The sequence below is a fragment of the Hypanus sabinus genome, chromosome 1, assembly GCF_030144855.1.
Source record: "Hypanus sabinus isolate sHypSab1 chromosome 1, sHypSab1.hap1, whole genome shotgun sequence".
Lineage (NCBI taxonomy): Eukaryota > Metazoa > Chordata > Chondrichthyes > Myliobatiformes > Dasyatidae > Hypanus > Hypanus sabinus.
Genome location: NC_082706.1, coordinates 74472738 through 74495552, shown reverse-complemented (window position 1 = coordinate 74495552; position 22815 = coordinate 74472738). Strand labels below are relative to the sequence as shown.

Below are 22815 nucleotides of genomic sequence, written 5' to 3'. Positions count from 1 at the left end.
CAGCCAGCCGTTTTTATGGACTATCTGAGCTCTCGCCACAACGGCCATCTTGAGCTTTTGGTTGCGTACCCTGCCTCCCAATGGTAGGAACATTAGGTAACACAAATTTTCCCCACTCCCACTGGTCCACTTAGACTCTCTTTCCCTTTGTTAACTTTTTAATCTAAACATGTGTGTTCCCCTCCCGCACACATGCCCGGTTAGCTAGATTCATTACACTAGCTGCCTGGCTCTCTCTGCCCATCACCCACTACGACCACCCCACCCTCCCCCTATAGTAACATACCTCAGACACTTATCCAGCACACCTGCTGTTCATCCAAACTTTCTTCTTCCTTTAACCATGACAGCCCCTCTCCGATTTCCCCCAATGAGTGGTTACTCAATCTCTCCGCCTCCTTCTCTGTGTCTCAGCCCTGCATTGTGTCCAATTTCCTTCAACAGAAAAGGCCTTCCTGCATGTGAGAAACTGGTCACTAGGCCAACCAATTTCTAGACCTGTTATCCTCACACCTTGCCTTGTATAATCAGCAAATGTAGAAATGAAATGCGATAATATAAAATATAAATGCAGGCAAAGTACAGATGTCTACTGCAGCCAAACAGCCTGCCAACCTTAAAGCAAGCTGTTTTGTAAGTAATTCTCTATCTAACCATGCCACGAGCCCTCACCAGGTACCTTATCAGATACTTCTTACTACACCTGATATAACTCACCCATCAGTTCTACCTGACCTATCCCCCGCAACAATCTGTGTCAATATGCTGACATGACTACAATGATTTTATTAGGATAATGTACCTTCTAGAGATCCTTCTGTAACTTTCCCAGTTTTCTGCCTGACTTCTTTGTTGGAAGCATGTTGTACCGTTTCCCTTTGCTCCTTGGTCTGTTGCATAGTGTGAGTCTTCCAGAGCTTTCGGAGCTCCTCCACCTCAGTCTCAGAATCCCGAGCACACCGTTCCCCCGATTTCCTTGTTTCATCTGTGCTCTCTTGCTCACACACCTCTGAGGAATCCAAAGCAAGTGCAGTCGGAATTGCTCTGTTTGCTGTGTTCAGCTCATTAGCTTCAGCGTCTTTGTGCTCGCTGCTGACATTATGACTATCAGGGGGATGCTGCTCGTTCTCCCTTTGATGTGCACCAGAATCAGCAGTACTGTCATCATTCAGAGACTTTTCCACAGTTTGGCTTCCATTTCCTTTTACTTCAACTGCTTTGCTAGCTGGAATGTCATCAGTATGAGCTAATAACTTTTCATCATTAGTTTCTGGCATCTCCACAGATGAAGGCAAGAGGCATCCTTCCACAGCAGCCTGGCTTATCGTTTGCACAGATTCCAAAGAGGCTCCTGATGATTTTGTTTGCCGAGGCTCATCAGAAGACATCAGCTCCTCTCGAATAGGGGAGAGTTCTGATTCAGTGAAGACATCTTCAGACAAGGACTCCTCTGTGCTTCGGGGTGCTGTACTGGTGCTGTCGTTCCCTGTATCTCGTAATTTGGAATCAATCTCTTCGGTATTGCTTCTTGTAATCTGGTTTAATTGATGTACATCTTTGATTGATGCAGAATATTTTAGTTCTCTAATGGAAAAGAAAAAATTGTCAAATACAAGTGAACCTTCAATTAGGCACATTTCTCTAGCTGTACTCTTTAGACTATTTATAGTTTCCAGACTGCTTACAATGTCCAACTGAACTGCAGATCTTGTGTCTTTGAATGGTACTTCCTTGACTCCTGGACTTTTTGCTTTTCTCAGCTCTGAATTACCCGTATTTAGTCCTATTAAAAAACCTATTTTTAATGAGTTTCGTTTTCTACAAAAACACCGTGAAACCAAAATACAAACCAAGTTGGTGAGATCAGAAATTATTCTGATATTGCCTATTGGTAACAAATTCTCAATTTTAAGCCGCATTAACATTTTAGAGAGATTACTCTATACTCTGCAACCCAGAACCTTAAATGCATAGCGGCTGACTTTTGCCCCCAAAATGTGTCATTACTTTCACTTTGAGAGGAAGATGATCCAAATCAACACACACAGAATGCTGGAGGAACTCTGCAGGTTGGGCAGCATCCAGGGAAATGAATAAACAGTCGACATTTTGGGCTGAGACTCTTCTTCAAAACCGGAAAGGAAGAGGGAAGATGCCTGAATAAAAAGGTGAGGGGAGGAGAAGGAGGTTAGTTCGAAGGTGATAGGTGAAGCCAGGTGGGTGGGAAAGTAAAGAGCTGGAGAGGAAAGAATCTGATAGAAGAGAGTGGACCATAGGAGGAAAGGAAGGAGGAGGGGACACAGGGGGAAGTGATAGGCAGATGACAAGAGGTACAGTGGTGCTAGAAAGTTTGTGAACCCTTTAGAACTTACTCTATTTTTGCATAAATAACCTAAAATGTGATCATGCAAGTCCTAAAACTAGATAAAAATAACCCAATTAAATAATTAACACAAAAACACATTTTTTCATTTATCCAAATGAGCCAATATTACATGTATTTGTTGGAAAAAGTATGTGAACCTTTGATTTCAGTAAGTGGTGTGACACCCTTGTACAGCAATAACTTCAACCAAACGTTTCCGGTAATTGTTGATCAGTCATACACATCAGCTTGGAGGAATCTTAGGCCATTCCTCCTTACAAAATTACTTCAACTCTGGGATGATGGTGGGCTTCCTTGCATGAAGTGTTGCTTCAGGTCCTTATACATCAGTTCTATGGGATGAAGGTCAGGACTTTGACTTGGCCTTTCGAAAACGTGGAATTTCTTCTGCTTTAACCATTCTTTGGTGGACTGACTTGTGTGTTTAGGGTCGTTGTCTTGCTGCATGACCCACTTTCTCTTGAGCTTCAGTTCACAGACGGGAACCCTGACATTTTCCCGTAGAATTTGTTGGTAAAATTCAGAATTCATAGTTCCATCAATGATGGCAAGCTGTCCTGGTCTCAAGGCCCACCATGACACTGCCACCACCATATTTCACAGATGGGCTGAGTTCTGAATGTTATGCTTCTCATTTAAGCCAAAAAGTTCTAATTTGGACTCATCGTTTCACAGAACATTTTTCCAATAGCCTTCTGGCTTATCCGTGTGGTCTTTAGCAAACTTTAGATGGGCAGTAATAACCTTCTTGGAGAGTAATGGCTTTCTTCTTACAATCCTGCCATTGTTATTCAGTGTCTTCCTGGTGGTAGACTCATGAACACTGACATTAGCAAATGCAAGAGAGGCCTGTAGCTTCTTAGATGTTACCCTGGGATTCTTTGTGACCTCCTGAAATATTACACGCCTTGCTCTTGGAGTGATTTTTGTTTTTTGACCACTCCTGGGGTGAATAACAATGGTGTTGAATTTCTCCATTTGTACACCATCTGCCTGACTGTGGACTGGTGGAGCCCAAATACTTTGGAAATGATTTTGTCCCCTTTTCCAGTCTAGGGAGCATTAACAACATTTTTTCCTGAGGCCGCTTCAATCGAGGCATGGCACACCTCCAGAAACCTGTGTGATGAAGATCAGACTTTGATAGTGAAGACCCAGGTTTATGTTCTTTAAATACGGAAAGGGCCTCCCACGCTCACACCTGATTGACATCCCATTGATTGAAACACCTGACTCTGATTTCCCCTTTAAATGAACTGATAATCCTAAAGGTTTACATACTTTTTCCAATAAATACAAGTAATATTGGATCATTTTTCTCAATAAATGAATGAACAAGTATAATTATATTTATTAATTTAATTGGGTTCATTTTTTTCTAGTTTTAGGATTTATTTGAAGATCTGATCACATTTTAGGTCGTATTTATGAAGAAACAGAAAAAATTCTAAAGGGTTTATAAACTCTCTGGCACCACTGTAAGAGGACAGAGTGAAGAGTAGAAGAGGGGAGGGGAGGGAATTTTTTTAATCAGAAGGAGGAATCAAAATTCATGCCATCAGGTTGGAGGATACTGAGACAAAATATAAGGTGTTGCTCCTCTACCCTGAGGGTGGCCTCATCTCTGGCACAAGAGGTGGCCATGGACTGACATGTCGGAATGGGAATGGGAATTGGAATTAAAAAGTTTGGCTACCGGGATGTTCCGTTTTTGGCCAATAGAGTGGAGGTGCTCAATGAAGCAATTTACGATACCTCTCACCAATGTTGAAGCACTAGACACAATAGATGACCCCAGGAGATCCACAGGTGAATTGTTGCCTCACCTGGAAGGACTGTTGGGGCCCTGAATGGAGGTGAGGGAGGAGCTGAGTGGACGGGTGTAGCACTTGGGCCACTTGCGGGGTTAAGTGCCAGGAGGGAGATACGAATGAACAAGGAAATCATGGCGGGAATGATCCTTGCAGACAGTGGAGGTGCGGGGGGAGGTAAATATATGTTTGGTGGTGGAGATGGTGAAGGTTGTGGAGAATGAAGTGTTAGATGCAGGGGCTTATGGGGTGGTAGGTATGGACAAGAGGAACTCAATCACCACGTTGGTGGTAGGAAGAGGCAGTGAGTGCGGAGGTTTGCGTAAATGGAGGAGATGTGGATGAGGGAAGCATTAATAGAGGAGGGAGCAAAACCCTGTTAGAAGGAGGACACCTCTGAGGTAAAGGAACTGAATAAAGTGAATATTATTTTTTACAGGAGATAGGGTGGGAAGAGGTATAGTCAAGATGACTGTGGGGATCAGTTTGTTTATAAATGATGTTGGTAGATAGTTTGTTTCCAGAGATGGAGCCACATAGATTCAAGAAAGAAGAGAGGTATTTGAAATGGACCAAGTAAATTGAAGGGCAGGGTGGAAGCTGGTTGCAAAGTTGATGAAATTTTCAAGCTCAGCATGTGTGCATGAAGCAGCACCAATGCAGTCATCAACACAGTGGAGTAAGAGTTGGGGAGCATTACCAGGGAAGGCTTGGCACGTGGACTGTTCTATGTGGCTGATGAAAAAGCAGGCTTAGCTGGGACCCATGCTGTGGGAGGGGCCGAAGAAGAAATAGTTGAGGGTGACGACCAGTTCTGCCAGATAGAGGACAGTGGTTGTGGAGGGGTACTGATTATTTTTTTTTTAAATTGAGAACAAAGCAGAGAACTTCTTGATGGGGCATAGAACTGTATAGGGACTGGACATACATGGTGTAAATGAGGTGGTCTAGGGCAGGAAACTGGGAATTACTGAGGACATCCAGATCATGAGAAGTGTCATGGGTGTAGGTGGGGAGGGAGTGAACCAAGGGGGGTAGAACAGAGTCAAGATATGAGGACGTGAGGTCAGCGGGGCAGGAGTAGGCAGAGACAATTGACCTACCTGGACAGTCAGGTTTGTGGACCTTGGGTAGGAGGTAGAAGTGAGAAGTGCAAAGTAAGAGAACTATGAGTCTAGTGGCAGTGGATGGGAGGACTCCAGAGTTGATGAGGTCAGTGATGGTGTCAGAGACAGTTATTTGATTTTTATAAAGGCATAGGTATTAGGGGGTGACCAAGTAATTTTTCAGTACTTTGACAATGTTGACCAGTCTCTGGATTAACATGACCTCTTCAGTGTTGTTCCAAGCTATCTCATAGGTGTGGGTATTTATTTAATTCAGGATTCAAGTAACCAAGACTATGAATGAAACGACTTGAATGAATCTACAATACCTGAAAATGGCGTAGAATGTTACCAGAAAGTTAAGAAATTGTGAGAACTTTCACTTATATTTATATTCAGAGAAAAAAAACTTTGAATATATGCCATTTTAAATCTGACGAATTCATTCCGTAAGACTCAACATCTGAAAGCACAGGTTCATGGACCATTCAGAAATCTTTTGGTGGAGGGGAAGAAGCTGTTCCTTCAGCCTCCTGTACCTCCTATCTTAAGAATTTTCCCTTATACTGTTCCCGGGCTTTCAGGTACCTATTGTAAATGATTCATCATTTAGCTTCACACAGTAATGTAGGAAGTATGGCTGCTCGGTAGACCAAAAGCTTTGTTTGGACCCACAGGTTGCGGTCTTCAAAGACTTTTTTCCTGAATCTTGCATAGGCTCCACTAGCATTACTCGGGCAGTGGATTATCTCTGAGTCAATGTCTGCTTTTGAGAAGAGAATGCTGCCAAGGGAGGGACGGTTGCCTTTGTGGAAGAAAGGCTTGTGAGTTCCTGAGCTCCGGAGAGTAATACCATTTGGAGGTTAGCTCCTGGTAGGGTCACCAATAGCAGTAAGGTCAGGGGTGAGTCTCCAGACAAACAGTGATCCAACCAAGACCTCAATGATGGAGCTAGTGCATCACAACGGCAGTGAATGCAGAGGAATGCTGCAGCAGTGAAGGGTCTCCATGCCACTGGATACTGACCCCGATCTGTCAAGGACCCTGTGGTGGCTGCCAGTGCTTCAGCCTCCCCTCATTAAATTAAATTTAGGTATTCTCCATTAAGGGAACCCACCCCAGATTAAGTACCCTGGTGATCAGCAAGTTGTGAAGTAGGAAAGATGGCGAGGTCTGGAATCCCCTGCACATTGGGCCATGGGTGTTTGATTCAGTTGCTGGCCTCTTGGTCTGAGGGAGAAAGGGCCCTTTCACCATGACTAAGCAGCCCTATTTAGGATCCACTCTGTTTTCCCACTAGGGGAAGGGAATGGAAAAAGTGTCCTCAAAATAGCCGGCCTTGAAACCTCCTAACCAAATTACTGAGTCTAGAGGGATCAAGAAGGGTCAGAAACAATGAAACGTGACCTAAGGAACCTGGAATGTATGAACACTGATTAATAGAATCAGAATCAGGTTTATTATCACCAGCATATGTCATGAAATTTGCTAACTTAGTAGTGCAACCAATGATGAACCAGAGGGGACAAATAGACAAATGCAACCATTGCAGAGAACTGCGGTGTCAGATTGATAGATTGACATAGCTGCTCTTTCTGAAACCCATCGGACAGAAGAAAGGCAATTAAAGAAGGAGAAGGGCGGTTACACCTTTTTCTAGGAAGGGAAGGCAGCTGCAGAGCCCAGGATCCAAGGTGTTGGGTTTACAATGAAGAACCAGCTTGTAAATCAACTCTGAAAATGTGGAGATTTGGAGGATGTAATCATCAACAGCATTGTGTGAAGGCAGTCCGGTATCTGCACTGAGCGTCTGCACTGATTTTGTTCAATTGCAACCAATCAAAAGAATGCAACAGTGTACACTGGATGAAATCCTCCACTGATAACTATTATGAATTAATACACTATTTTATAGTACTGTCATTGCATTGATACTGCTCTCATTTATTCTCTATGTCACTTAAATACATAATTTGTTATTCTGTTAAATGGTTTTATTTATATATATATGGCTGTTCTGATATCAACTTATTCCAGATCTAATTTAAATTTCACACCTGCTATGACGGGATTTGCATGTGCTTCTGGATCATTAGACTGGGCCTTTGGATCATTAGTTCAGCAATGTAACTGCTACAATACCAGCTGCACAGCACCGCAGATCAGGAAATTTCATCTGAAATCATTAACTATCTCTTCAGAGATGGCAATGGCTGGTATGCATAGGCTACGTCACATTCTGGAAGCAAACACCCTGTCTACCCAGAAAAGAATAGTCCTAACTTTAAAGGATGCAATCAGATCACCTTTCAGATCTTCATCTTGAGAAAAGGTTCCCTGAAAAGGTCGCAGCCTATTCTGCCAGTTGCAGCCTCTAATTTCCTAAGTTACCTTTTAAATACTCTGTGACCATTTTAATGAATTCAGGTTCAGTTATTTAAGTAAATAAGATGAAACTTTTATCTAGCAATCCAATTTCCCCATGGTCCAATGGAAATATTTTAACAGAGGGTGGCCATATAACATGAGTTGACTGAAGAAATGGTAGTGGCAGCTGCAATAACAATATTTAAAAGACAATTGGACAAGTTTGTGGATAGGAAAGGTTTTGACGGTCAAATGTAGGCAACTGGGATTTGTTCAGAAAAGCACCTTTGTCATCATAGATGTGATGGCTTGTTTAGTGTACAGAAAGGTTAGTGAACAAGTTCTGTTCAATATTAATAGGAAAGTTTTCCTTTACACTGAAATTCTACAAGCTTTTAAAAACATCTCATTTTTAGTAATTGAAGGACAAGTGTACTGAAGCTCTACAAACTCAAATAATTTTCCTGTAATCAATGTAATAACAATTTATTTAAAAAAAACAAAATGCACATTTGATATTCTACAATTTAAAGTTAAGCTAACATTTTTTTTTAAAAATCTGAATTAAAATGCTTACTGTTGGTATTTTCAGAAGCTTATAACAGTATTATTTAAGTTTAAGCATATTAATCACTTTCAGGATAAACTAAATGATTAATCCACAGTCATTTTAACAATATTAGGAAACACGTAAATCTAACTCTGGTGAACCTACAGGATCTTGATATGCTGCAGCTCATTTATAAAGGTCCTATCGCTAGTTTTTATCCAGGTGGCATCTATTTTATCTAAATCTGAAGCATATCACTGACTGATAATTCTGAATATCACAGTTAATATCCTATTAAAATGTATCTTTTAATAGTACACCACCAAATGAACATGAAGCTACCAAATTATAATAATGTATTTACATCAGTTAAATAGCTTATTAATAATTTCATTAGTAATTTTATTAGCGTGTTATGTAAGTAACACTAGTATCAGTAAGAATTAACATTAAGCTAATGAATTGTTGTGAAAACCTACCAGATTCTCGCAGGCTACGAAATCTGCCTGATCTGGCCAATGTGCAATTCCAGACTCCCTCTTCCATTATTGCATTTGGATTTCTACCGCGGAGTACTTGCTTGTCCTCAAATAGGTATTTATCTACTTACTGAGGTGCAGTGCAGAATAGGCCCTTCTGGCCCTTCAAGCTGCGCTGCCCAGCAACCTGATTTAACCCTAGCCTAATCACAGGACAACTTACGACCAATTAACCTACCAAATGGTGCATCTTTGGAGCACCCAGAGGAAGCCAACGCAGTCACGGGGAGAACATACAAACTCCTCACAGACAGCAGTGGAAAATGAGCCCAGGTCACTAGTACTGTAAAGCACTGTGCTAACCACTATGCTACCATGCCTCAAGTTTTAATTGTCTGAAATGGTAATAAGGAGAGAAAAAATACACTTAAGCATTTGGTGTGGTATGGCATGTCATGAGTTAGAATTAGCCTGTTCTAGAATGAAATGCACTTGTGCCATACATTTCTGAATAAATGGCTACTTTTTTTTATTAGTAAGAAAGGGAAAAATTCTTTATACTCTTGGCTCTAAGTAGGGAAATTTAACTGTGAACTCCAATACAGTATAAAAATGTTGTATTAAATTATTGTTAACAGAGATTAAATGTTGGATCTTACTGAGGCAAAGATTCTTTGATTTTACTGTCCAAAACATCCTTGTACATAGCAGCTGAAAGGATCTCCTCCATGGGACACATGATGCCATACTCCTCGCAGCCACGTTCTTTTATTAAAGGATCATGCTTGTGAGGATCGAACATAATGTTGTTGGGAGTCACAAGAAGGACACCAGTGACTGCTCCCTGTAATGGAAAAAGACACGTTTAAATCACCTGGCTGGTATTCTCTTCTATTCCCAACGCAATTAAGACATAATATGTACCATAATCTATCTCACAGAACCAATAAATCATATCCGTTTCTAGCACTCATGGATCTAATTAGCAAGCTGACAGCTTGAGGCCATGCAGTAAGGTAGCTGAATGCTATTCCAAGGACACAAAACTAATGCCATTGTTTCAAAGGACAGCTAATTTCTATTCAAATGGCAAATGATCCTGAGCTCCACAAATGGATTCTTGCCAACACACCTTTCAGATTGTAGATTTCATTGGGTTGGGTCATGTTTGGCCCGACCTATCACCAGGAGTTGCTGCCTACATCTCCACACACATCACTCAGGCGCACAGGGCGAATCTCCCTAGCCCTCCACATCCTTGAACTGGATGGCAAGGCCTCAGTGTCAATAAAGTTTAAGATACAGTGCTCCAGAACCCCACTCCTAGATGCTCCAAACATCTTCTGATTCAAGGTACTATTGAGGACAGGACTTTGCCTTTCATCAAATATTCCAAAGGTTTCTATCTCTGACAAGGAGAAATATTTAAAATCAACAATGTGTAATTACTAAATTATTAATATATACTTTAAAGATGTTAAAGTTAATTAAAATGCATAAATTAATTGACGAAACTTGCCTTTCATTTGTCTCCAAATCCTCAGGCCTTAAGTGACATTGAAATCAATGTGATCTCCAATCCCTCAGCAGCTACAGGACTCCTACAATCAGCATGTGCATTGAAGTCTGAGACTCGCTGTGGTTTCAATGGCCAGGAGTCAGTGATTCCAACTCGAGCCAACAAAATTCAGCCCACTGTTCTTTGTGGGATGCCAATGCAAAACATTTATTCCTAACACAGCTATAGCTTTGTGACATTTCACTGTTGGACATTATCATATAAGTAGAAGTGACATTAAGATTACCAGTTAGCATCCTATAATAATTGGGTAATTGGTGCTTAATTTGTTTAAAATGTGAAAGTAAGTTTCTTGGCCATTAATGGTAATCATGTAATTAGCATGTGAAGATTCTGTAAGAAAATGTTTGATTCTAAAATAACCACTAAATTATTGAGTTGTAGTACCTGCAGTATGAACTACCTATAAAACTGCACAGTAGTTATTTGTCCAGTTACTCTGACAGCTCCTCCTGGACTTGTAGCCCTATCACCAAGGAGGACACAAACATGGATCTATCACAAACTGCGAAAACCCTTAAGAAGAAAATATGGTTCTGTTTCTTCATAATTTCCTGGCTGCACAACATAGTAAGGAGATTGTGCTGAATCAGAATAAAGTACTAGTTGGACGGCAAAAGTAGTATTGTGACCAGTTCTGGGCATCAGACAAAGGAGGATAAATAGGTGGGATAAGATTGGAAAGGATGTGATTAAGGAGTAATTTCAAGGGAATTCCGTTGTCTATCACTAACCTTCCCTTTCTTTTCTCCATTTAGCTTTCTGTGCATCTTAAAACTTTTTAAAATCTCTAACATTTCCCAGAAAGGTAATCAATTCTTGGTTCTTTGCTAAGCTTGCTTTTTTTAAAACACAACAGCTGCAACTTGTAAGATCACAAACAGATGAAAGTAAACTTCCAACTTTCTGTTTTGTTTAGCTTCTGGTCATAAATGAAGTTAGCCTTCCTTTTAAAATGTATATGGGAAGCAGTAATCAGCTTGCAATTTAAAACAGATTTTGCAAACAAGCTCTGTATTTAGAAGAAACTCTGTCTGTGAGAAGTAAAATGCTATCTCACTACATCTGATATATTGCTGAAGAATGCAGTATTCAACAATGAGTTGTTTAATTTGGCTTGTTTCAAAACAGACAATGTTGACTAAGTTTGCAGACCAGATGGAAGCAAATGGCTTAGCATAGCAATAACTGATGTGTTTATATTTGGGAGTTTTATGTACTCAAGGAAGTTAGCTTTACAACATTAATTGTGGAACTATGTCTCCAAGATGCTTTTAGACTTTGTGTATAAAAAGAATATCTGTGAAAATATATGCGTGTGAAATCCAAGTAGTAGAAAAGGGTATAAGTATAGAGAGCAGATCAGGCTTATTTGGTATGGGCCACAGAACGTCAAGAAACACGGGTGAACTGGAATCCATTCCTCCAGTTACAGTTTCTGCAACTGATGACTTGTTTGTCTCCAATTATCTGGTGTGTCTTTCTAGTCTATAGAATTACGGTTTTTATATCGTCGGATACACAGGGAAGTTAATACACAGTGAATGGCATGGCTCTGCAGAACAAAGTCATCTTGCGGTGCAAGTACATAGTTCCCTGAAAGTGGCGATGCAGGTAGATAAGGTGATAAGGCGTATGATCTACCCGCCTTCATTGCTTGGAGCATTGAATACAAGCATTGGATTGTCATATTACAACAATGTTAAGACATTAGTGAGAGCACACTTTAAGTATTGCATGATATTGTGGTCACCAAACTGTAGGAAGGTTAAGGATGCTTTCGGCACCAGGGTTTGAGTTAGAAAGAAAAACTGAATAGACTGGAACTGTTTTCTCTCGAGTGAAGGAAGCTGGGGGGCGGGGGTGGGGTGCAACCTGATAGAGGTTTATAAAATCAAGAGGGGTATAGATCAGATGGAAGGCCACAGCCTTTTCCTCAAGGCTGGGGAGTCTAAAACTAGGGGTATAGGATTAATGTGACAGGAGTAAGAATTTAAAGGGGACTTATGGGGCAGATTTTTCACATAGAGAAAGGTGTTGTATGGAATCAGCTTCCAGACGAAGTGGCAGAGGCTGGCACAATTACAAACTTTAAAACACATTTGTTCTGGTATATCCTTAGGAAAGGTTTTGAGGGATATGGACCAAATATAGGCAAACAGGACTAGCTAAACGGAAACATGAATATGTCTGCAGATGCTGGAAATCCAAAGCAAAACATACAAAATGCTGGAGGAACTCAGCAGGTCAGGAAGCATCTATGGAAATGAATAGTCACTTTTTGGGCCCAGACCCTTCATCAGGACTGAGAAGGAAAGGGGTTGATGCTAGAATAAAAAAAAATGGGGGGAGGGGGAAGGAGACTAGCAGGAAGGTGTTTGGTGAAGCCTAGTGGTGAGAAAGGTCAAGGGATGGACAAGAAGGAATCTGATAGGAGAGGAAAATGGACCATAGGAGAGGAAAGTGGACCATAGGAGAAAGGGAAGGAGGAAGAGACCTGGGGGAAGTACTAGGCAGATGAGAACCGATAGATCAGAGTGGGGAATAGAGGAGGGGGGGGTAGAGTTTGTTTACTAGGAGAAATCAATGTTCATGATATCAGGTTGAAGGCTACCCAGACAGAATATAAAGTGCTGCTCCACCTCTCTGAGGGTGGCCTCATCTTAGTACAAGAGGAGGCCATAGATCAACACATCGGAACAGGAATTAAGATGTTTGATCTCCGGGAAGTCCCGCTTATGGCGGATGGTGTGGAGGTGTTCAACAAAGCGGTCCCCCAATTTACGATGGGTCTCACCGACCGCATCGGGAGCACTGGACACAGCAGACAACCGCAGCAGATTCACTGGCGAAGTGTTGCCTCTCCTGCAGGGACTGATTGGGGCCCTGGGCCCTGAATGGAGATGAGGGAGGAGGTGAATGAGCAGCTGTAGCAGTTAGGCCCCCTGCAGAGGTAAGTGCAGGGAGGGAGATTAGTGGGGAGGGACGAATGGACAAGGGAATCGCAGAGGGAATGATCACTGCAGGTGCGGGGGAGGAAAAGACAGGTAAAAACAGGAGTAGCTCAGAGAAGCACTTCAGTTAATATGGACAAGATGGACTAAAGAGGCTGTTTCCACACTGTATAACTCTATGCCCTCCATGACTCTGATATCATCAAGTTCTACTTTGGGAGAGGAACCAAGGGAATTGAGAAACCATTAGGACAATGGTCCTGAGGTAAAGGTGCAGCCATGGGATTGAATGACAGAATAATCAAGGGGGTCAATGACCTACTGGTCTCTTCTTTTGCTTGTGTTCACAATCATGCAAAAATTAGAGTAAATATGGAGAAGGTGTTTTCACTTCAAGGACTGTTGACAATCAATTGAAAAATCAGAGGAAAGACTAGAAGAATTTCTTTCCATGAAGCAGGTATTATGATTTAAAATATATCAGAAAAGTTTATATAGAATATACCAGAAAGGAGTTGATGAGTAAAAGTGAGCTGGAAACATTTACCTTGCTATGAAGAAATAATGTGCAATATCAATATGTATACAGCTTCCAAAAAAACTGTCACAGTTACATCTGTCACAGTTACATCAGTGTCTCTTGTCTGCTCGCTCTATAATCTGTCACTCAATATTCTGCTAATAATTTTTGCAATATAAAAGGGGAAAAGCATAACTATTATAGACAAATTAACTAATATGACCTTACTCTCTCCCATAATGGTCAGTTTAATGTGTATAGTTCAAATGTACAAATGCATCTTTCTAGAAATTCAGGACATTTAAAAAAACACCTGCTAAAGAGGCATAGAGGCTTCAAACTAAAGATCTGTGTACACACCTTCCAGTTACATTCAAGTTGGGATACCAAGGTAATTTGTAATCACATCAGTGTGCAATTCCAAGAGTCATGCTATTGCACGCTTCTGCATTCAAAGAATATGCTTCCTAGTTCAAAGTGACCATAGAGCAAATTAAGGGGAGGAGCAGAATAAGAGAATTGAATGCATTTGTGATGGAAGGGAAGGTATCTGGGAATACATCTCCCTTATCTGCAGAAAAGGAGCAAAGTCTTCAGAATAAGGTCATCTTGTGTGACAGTAACTGCATCAGAGTCACAAAAGTTGTTGTTGAGCTACATTTTCTTAGTGACACAACGTCCAAAATTCTGTCATGCATGGAGAAAAGAATATTTCTAATAGTGTAATGTAAAAAAAACCCTTTAAATAAAAGTATTTGTTTGTAATGGTGCTGTGGTGAGGTGGGACGGAGGCTCAAACAAACAAGATTTAGACACAAAACAAGGTGGTAATCTCTGATGGGTCCCCAAATAAGTCAGAAATGAGAAGACCTTTCTGTCTGCCACTTGATCACTTCACCAGCATTTATTTCCCAGGTCATGATTGATGAAAGGGAATGTAAGGCACACAATTAGATTAACAGTGGAGCCTGCAAAATCAGATCTCTGCTCAAAACAAGGTGTGCAGTTTTGGTCACCTACCAGCAGGAAAGATACAAATAAGGTTGAAAGAATACAGAGAAATTCTACAAGGATGTTGCCAGGTCTGGAGGACCCGAGTTATAGGGAAAGATTGAATAGGTTGGGACTTCATTCCTTGGAACATAGAAGATTTGATTGAGGTATATAAAATTATGAGGGGTATGGAGAGGGTAAACTGAGGTTGGATGGGACGACAACTAGAGGTCATTAGTTAAGGGCGAAAGATGAAAAATTTAAGGGGAACATGTGGAGAAACTTCTTCACTCAGAAGGTCATGACTGTGTGGAACAAGCTGCCAGCAGAAGTGGCGCACACAAGTTCAATTTCAATGTTTAAGAGAAGTTTGAATAGCAGAGGTATTAAGGCTATAGTTTGGGTGTAGGTCAAAGGGACTAGGCAGATTAAAAGGGCTAAATGGGTATGAGGGCTATGGTTTGGGTGTAGGTCGATGGGACTAGGCAGATCAAAAGGGCTAAATGGGTATGAGGGCTATGGTTTGGGTGTAGGTCAATGGGACTAGTCAGATTAAAAGGGCTAAATGGACAGAAGGGTCTGTTTCTTTGCTATACTTTGACTCTAAAGTATGGTATGCTTGGCCCGGACCTAGAAATTAAGAGAGAGGGATATTCTGGTTGAATCAGTCACCTTAAAAATACCATCTCCAAACTAAAAATTTCAGTTTAGGCTTCAGACGAGTCAATTTAAGACCGATACCCATAACCGCAAAGGTACCCCCCCCACCCCCCAACACTGCACATGCCATTGCTGATCAGTAACTTATGAACCTCCAAGTTAGGGGTTTCCAACCTGGGGTCCATAGACCCCTTGCTTAATGGTATTGGTCCATGGCATAAAAAAAATTGGGAACCCCTTCTCTTAGTGTTATCTCGTCACCTTCAGCCTGCTCAAAAATGAGACTCACAAATGCCAACAGCAATCTTGTCGCAACCACATATTTATAAAACTCCCTTGCCATACACTACAAGTGAAGTACAAAATTGTCCTGAGAAATAAATTTAAAACGAAAACAAATTTTATTTCCTCAACATCTCATTCATTTTGGCTGTTCTGCAGGGGATAATTAATAAGCTGAGGTTGCCTTTATATTTTTATTGTTCATAGACCTTGTAAAATTAACTCAGAGGAAAGCAGAAGTATTAACCCAATATGCTTGAGATTTTTTTTGTCACAACGGAACACTAACAGTCACAAAGTATGAAGCAAACACACAGAATTTATGTTTAATCAACACTCAGGAATTCTCTGTTAGCAAGATTTAGCCTGACAAAGCCTGGGCAGGGTGGAAGTCAGTACTGTATAATGGCAACAGAAATGTCACAGGCCACAGGTATGTAAATATCTTTTCTCCATAGAGGAAGTATCAAAGAGGTAATAAAACAAGGTAAATCTCAACATAAAGCTGGTAAAAGCTGCATATTCTGCTCTCTAATCAATTGTCTCACAGAGTGACCTTGTGGAAAGTCACATTTGATTTTTACTGTGTATTTTTAGAAACAGACAGGTGATCAGAGCCACCGGACTATTCCAACATCTAACATGTATTGTACCTTTATAAATTCAACTACTTGATCCTCAAAAAGACTAATGTTTTCATCAATGGTTGAACAGCAGAATTCTCCATTTCCATTATCTGCCCATCAAAAATCATTTCTAAAGGCCCTGCTCAAATTTCAACACAGCCTTGCTGTTCTGGATTCCTCATCAGGGAAATGGTTTCTGTTTATTCTGTCAAATTCCTTGATCATTTTAGAAAACAGTAATTCCTCATTCCAAAATCATTTTGTTTAGATCACATCAAACGACTCGCCCTTACAGTCAAACTCCCTTGAATGACCACCTCACATGTGAACAGACATACTGTGCAGTATTAATGTCAAACATTATGGTTACGGTCAGTCTTGGATATCTACACACACATACTCAGCGGCCACTTAATTAGGTACATCTGTACACCTGCTTACTAATGCAGATATCTAATCAGCCAATCACATGGCAGCAACTCAATACATAAAGGCATGCAAACATGGTCAGGAAGTTCAGTCATTGTTCAGACCAAACATCAGAATGAGGAAGAAATGTGATCTAAGTGGCTTTAAGAAACGCACAACACATCGAACCTTGAAGTAGATGGATTATAGCAGCAAAAGACCACAAACATATGCTTAGCGCCTACTTGATTAGGTACAGAAAATGTATCCTGAAAGTATAAATCAACAGTTTTCCTGTTCTTCTTCTGCACAAAATTAGAACAAACTGCAATCCCAGGTTAAGTATATGTGAGCATTTGTGAACAACATCTCGGTACATCCAACTGAGTTATTGGGAAAGCATAAGGAATTCAATTTTCTCCAGAATGACTGGGCTGGGAAAGAATAAAACATTATACTCAAAGGCCTCAAACACAGATTCTGCAAATACAACGACTAGAGAAGCAGATTTATGGCAATACATAAATAGGCTTTAGCAATGGTAGAAAAGCATTCAAAATCACCCTCTTGTTTCTATTTTAAGGAACTAAATGTCATAGATTAAAGGACTAGGGACACTTCTATTTTGAAAAATGAGTACTAAAACTGGGCTACAGAGAAGATAGTGAGGCGAACTGCATGGTAGAGTAATGGTTAGTCTTGGCAGCTCTTGGTAGTCTGGAGTTCAGAGTTCAATTCCAGTGAATCTGTAAGGAGTTAGTACGTTCTCCCTACAAGTTTCCTTCCAGTGCTCCAGTTTTCTCCCACAGTCCAAGGACGTACTGGTTAGCAGGTTAATTGGTCATTGTAAATTGTCCCAAGATTAGGCTCGGGTTAAATTGAGGGTTGTTGGGCAGTGTAGCTGATTGGGCTGGAAGAGACTGTTCCACATCGTACCTCTAAATAAGTTAAATAAATAAAATTCAACTGGCAAATGGGAATTGGGAGTAGAACTACCTACAATTTTCAGTGTACTCCAGTAAGAAGGAAGTTACCGTATTATTTATTCCTCCTCTATTACACATTTCCATTGCACCGAATTCTCAGCTGCACACTGCATATTTGTACCACATGGGGCTGGGACAGGTGTAGGCTAGAGATATAAAGAAAGGCCTATGAATGCAGGATGCAGTGTGGATCAATTTTAGTTGGGGTGGGAGTTGCCTGGAAGCATCAGTGTCTAATAAGTAGCTATATTGGGCAGGATGAAAAGATTGGTGGTAGATGGAAATACTGAACATCAAAACCTCAAAATAGCGAAGATCAAGACCTCCATTAGAATAATGAGGGCTGAGCCATGAGGTTAGAGATGAGATTTTTTTCAGCCAAAGAGAAGCTATCTTTGTATTCTCTATCCTGTAGTACACTTGTATGCCTACTCGTTAATGCAAATATCTAATCAGCCAATCATGTAGTAACAACTCAGTGCATAATTCTCCACAATCTCCATCAGCACTGCCGTTGGCTGAAGCAAAGGTGGTGACGAATCTGCATATTGGAGGGAGATTGAAAATCTGGCTGAGTACTGCCACAACAATGACCTCTCACTTAATGTCACTAAGACCAAGGAGCTGACCTCAGGAGGAGGAAAGCAGAGGACCATGAGTCATGTCCTCATTGGACGATCAGAGGTGGAAAGGATCAGCAACTTTAAATTCCTTGGCATTATCATTTCGGTGGACCTGTGCTGGGCCCAGCATGCAAGTACAATTACAAAGAAAGCACGGCAGTACCTCTATATCCACAGAAATTTGCAAAGATTTGGCATGACATCTAAAACTTTGACAAACTACTATAGATGCACAGTGGAGTTTACATTGACTGGTTGCACCAAAGCCTGGTATGGAAATGCCAATGCCCTTGAATGGAAAATCTCACAAAAAGTAGTGGATATGGCCCAGTCCATCATGTGCAAAGCCCTCCCCACCAATGAGCACATATGGAGTGCTGTCACAGGAAAGCAGCATGCTCTTTTTTCTCTGCTGCCATCAGGAAGGTGGTACAGGGGTTTCAGGACTCTCACCACTAAATTCAAGAACAGTTATTATCCTTCAACCACTAAGCTCTTGAACCAGTGGGGATAACATCACTCAAGTCCACTCGCTCCATCACTGAACTGTTCCCAAAATCTATGGAATCACCTTCAAGGACTCTTCATTTCATGGTCTCATTTCATTTCATTTCATTTATATATTATTATTTTATATTATATTATATTTATATTATTATATTATTTTATATTATTATTTAATTTCATTTATATATTATTATTTTTATTTCTTTTCAAGCTGACAGGAGGCGATAGAACTCAAAATCAGAAAGGCAAGAGAACATGTTACAACAGTAGTGTGCAGAAGCATATCTCTGACTGCACAACAGATCAAACCTTGAGGTGGAGGGACTACAGCAGCAGAAGACCACAGATGTTCACTCAGTGGCCACTTTAATCAGGTTCAGGAGGTACCTAATAAAGTGGCCACTCAGTGTACAGCTAAAATGGATTTACTAAACTTTTGGTTATCCAAGGAATCCATATAGGCATCCGTTAAGTCTCACGAGACCCTGGATTTGCACGTTGGAAAGTTTCCAGGGCACAGGCCTGGGCAGGGTTGTATGGGAGACCAGCAATTGCCCATGCTGCAAGTCTTCCCTCTCCACGCCACCGATGTTGTCCAAGGGAAGGGCAAGGGCCAATACTGCTTGGCACCGGTGTTGTCAGAGAGCAATATGTGGTTAAGTGCCCTGATCAAGGACACAACATGCTGCCTTAGCTGAGACTCAAACTAGCAACCTTCAGATCACTAGACCAATGCCTTAATGACTTGGCCATGTGCCAGGGTTATGGGATTAGTATAGCAAGGTGGAACTGGGATAATTTAAGAACCATGACCATAATGAAGGGTCTCTACTGTTTCTATTTCAGCAGGTCTGGGGAAGAGCCTCAGCCTGAAACATCGACTGTACTCTTTTCCACAGATGCTCCCTGGCCTGCTGAGTTCCTCCAGCATTTTGTGTGTGTGTGTGTTGCTTGGATTTCCAGCATCTGCAGATTTTCTCCTGTTTATGACTGGATTACTATAGTGCAAAGTCTCTTCCAGGGATACATACCCTAAAGAAGTTTAAATCTTCTCCAGTCCTGCTGAAGGATCCTGGCCCAAAATGTTGACTGTACTCTTTTCCACAGATGCTGCCTGGCCTGCTGAGTTCCTCCAGCATTTTGTGTGTACTGCTTGGACTTCCAGCATCTGACTTCTTTTGGACTTCTTTTGTGCAAAACTGAAGAATTACTGCAAGTTTTCAGAGCCCAGTTAGTGGACAACGACATTCTGTGTCATAATTTGTTTCCAGTAATATGTCCACACGTGCACTGTTCTAGAAATTGGTGCACAATTAAAAATTGACTTCATTGGAAGTCAGGTGAAATCAACAACCTATATTGTTTCATCTTGATCTGCAAATTCAACTCAGCACTTTATAGAATTATTCACTGCTGTCCCAATTTCAACATCAGTGGATTATGTTATTGCTTGTGAGGGAATACAAGAATGTCCATCGATAGGCACCACTGACGTTGAGGCAGGCCATTCCAGCCCTAATCCTCAACACCCTGTCAAGCCACTTAAGGATTTTATTTTATATTTTAAAGAAATCACCTTTTCCTCGAAGGGTACAGGGCCTGATTTTTATTCCCTCCTCACAGGAGAGGTTCTCTCTTTCCAGGAATAAATCTAATGAAATTTTATTTAAATGCAGTGGATTCCAGTTAATCAGAGTAGCTGTTTAAGACAACTCTTAAAGAACAAAAACAAATCAAGAAAATAGCAGGATTCCCTTAGTTTATTTGGGACATTATGCTGCTTAATTGGGACAAGAGACTGCTGCCGAACAGTTTCTAACCAGCGTCAGTCACTGACACGTCGTGTGGCCATTAGACACCACACTGTGCTTGGAGCGAACAGATTTTAAATAATGCCATTTGCATCTGTTTGTTTAAAAAAAAGCTGTTATTTTTCTCACTAATTGTTGGTGAGTAATAATCAGTAAGACAATCATAACTGTTTTGCTCACTGCAGTTTCAAGTATTTAGGCTTGGAGATGCCACAAATATCCGGGAATGAAAATGACACAATTTCACCTCTTCAACAAATTAGGAACTACAAAAAAATTGAAGGTATCGACAATCAGCTTGAATGTTACAATTAAAATGAAAATTTGGAGGATGCAATCGTTGAAAGCATAGTATGAAGACAGTCTGCATAGGTGTTTGCACTGATTTTGTTCATTTACAGTCAATCAAGTGAAGAGCAGATGAATTCTTCCATCGATAACTAATACACAGATTTATAGTAGTGTAGTAGCATTGGTGGTGTTCTAATTTGTTCTGTATTTCATTTAAATAAATAATTTGTTATTCAGTCAAATGGGAGTTTGTCTTTTTTTATACCTTTGTAACTATTTCCATGAAACTTCCAACTACTTGATTGAGCAGCTACTTAATTGGAGCAAAATGGTTCTGATGTGTCCCAATGAACCAGAATCCACTGTCTATGTGAAGATTGGAACACAAAGTTTCAGATTAGTTTTTCCCAGCCCCAAATAATTACAGTAAGATACCTTCACACTAGTACTGAAGCCCACTGTCAATTAAGGCCTACAGATCATTTGCCTTCATCATTTCTTGCTGCGTCTACATATTAAATTTCAGTGGATTCCTGTGAACACTGACACATTTCAGCCTCTCACTATTTATAAATTGATGCCTGATGTGCTGAGTCTTTCTAGCATTTTCTGTTTTTATTTAGAAAAGTACTATTTTTATCTACGAAACCAGATGGCCCCATTTTTCCACACAGGGAAACTTAAGTGTATGTACCGATTGGGCAAGCCAGACCAGCAGTAATATTGCCAATGACTAATTAATGTGGTATATAAGAAATGTTTTTTTAAGCTCATTATGTTGTGGAATCAATAAGGATACAGATTATAGAGTCATAGAAAAGTACAGCAGAGAAACAGGTCACCTAGTCCATGTCAAACCATTTAAATGCCAATGAGGAAAGGTTAGTTAATTATTTAATAATTAGAGGGTTTTGATAGGAAAAATGATCCAAAAATTTTCCAGATGAAGGGTCTCAGCCCAAAACATTGGCTACTCTATTCTCTTGTCTGACCTGCTGAGTTTTTCCAGCATTGTGTACGTATTAAATGATCCAAAACTGACTTTTCCTAGATTATGAACTAAGTTCAGATTCCACGCCTGACAAGCTGGTAGCTGATTTCGTGTCTCTGGATTGTTACCCAGTGTTTTGGGGTTTACTCTCTGCTCATGTAATCAGTGCACAAACATTGTACCCAATCAGCCTGACAGGATTTACCGGTGAGGGGAGTGGAAAGGCTGGTTACTGTTCGCTAATGCCAACAAATATACAAGGCCCCAAAAGTTGATCACTGATGTAAAACTCAGTATGGATGTTAAGTGTTGTGTATAACCCAACCTGTAATAGCTGCTACAAACAGAAACAGCTCTCTATATCTATCCCGAGTGTATATAAATGTACATAAGTGGAGTAAATGTTCTGTGGGAAGGAAGGTTACTGTGGTTTCAAGTCCTTATTCAATTGACAGTGTGCCATACCTGAGTAGATGAAGTTACAAAAGCATTTTGGCTCCACTGCTCTTAAGGCTCATGATGAATTTTCAGAGACTTTAATTTTCTTAGAGTCTACCTAAATGTTGATTGACTCAAGTTTCTGACGAATTGGAAAGGATCTGTGATGAGATAAATTCAGGTGACCGCCAGCACTTTTTGTTCCACACAACACCCTTTCAGTCAGAAGTTAGGTTACGGGTGAATCAAGTTCAAGATCAAGTTTACTGGTCATTCAACTATACCTGAATACTCATGAATACAGCCAAACCGAACAGCTTTACTACAGGACCAAGGCGCAAAACAAAGAACCAACAGTCACATACAGCACAAGGCACATATAGTGCATACAAGACAGCAGCAAAATACAGTCACACAAAAATACAGTCCAAACCCCTGAGTCCATGA

At 40.7% G+C, this 22815-nt stretch overlaps 1 protein-coding gene across 2 annotated transcripts in view; it reads right to left on the bottom strand.

Moving 5' to 3' along the window:
* The window catches only part of LOC132394670 (oxidation resistance protein 1-like), a 513615-nt gene that overhangs the window by 120566 nt on the left and 370234 nt on the right, over nucleotides 1–22815 (bottom strand). For both annotated transcript variants that reach the window (XM_059971040.1, XM_059971046.1), the window contains exons 8-9: nucleotides 9359–9543; nucleotides 803–1584 (exon numbers count right to left, since the gene is read on the bottom strand). In XM_059971040.1, the coding sequence (XP_059827023.1) occupies nucleotides 803–1584; nucleotides 9359–9543 (967 nt within the window). The remainder of the gene's footprint in view (nucleotides 1–802; nucleotides 1585–9358; nucleotides 9544–22815) is intronic.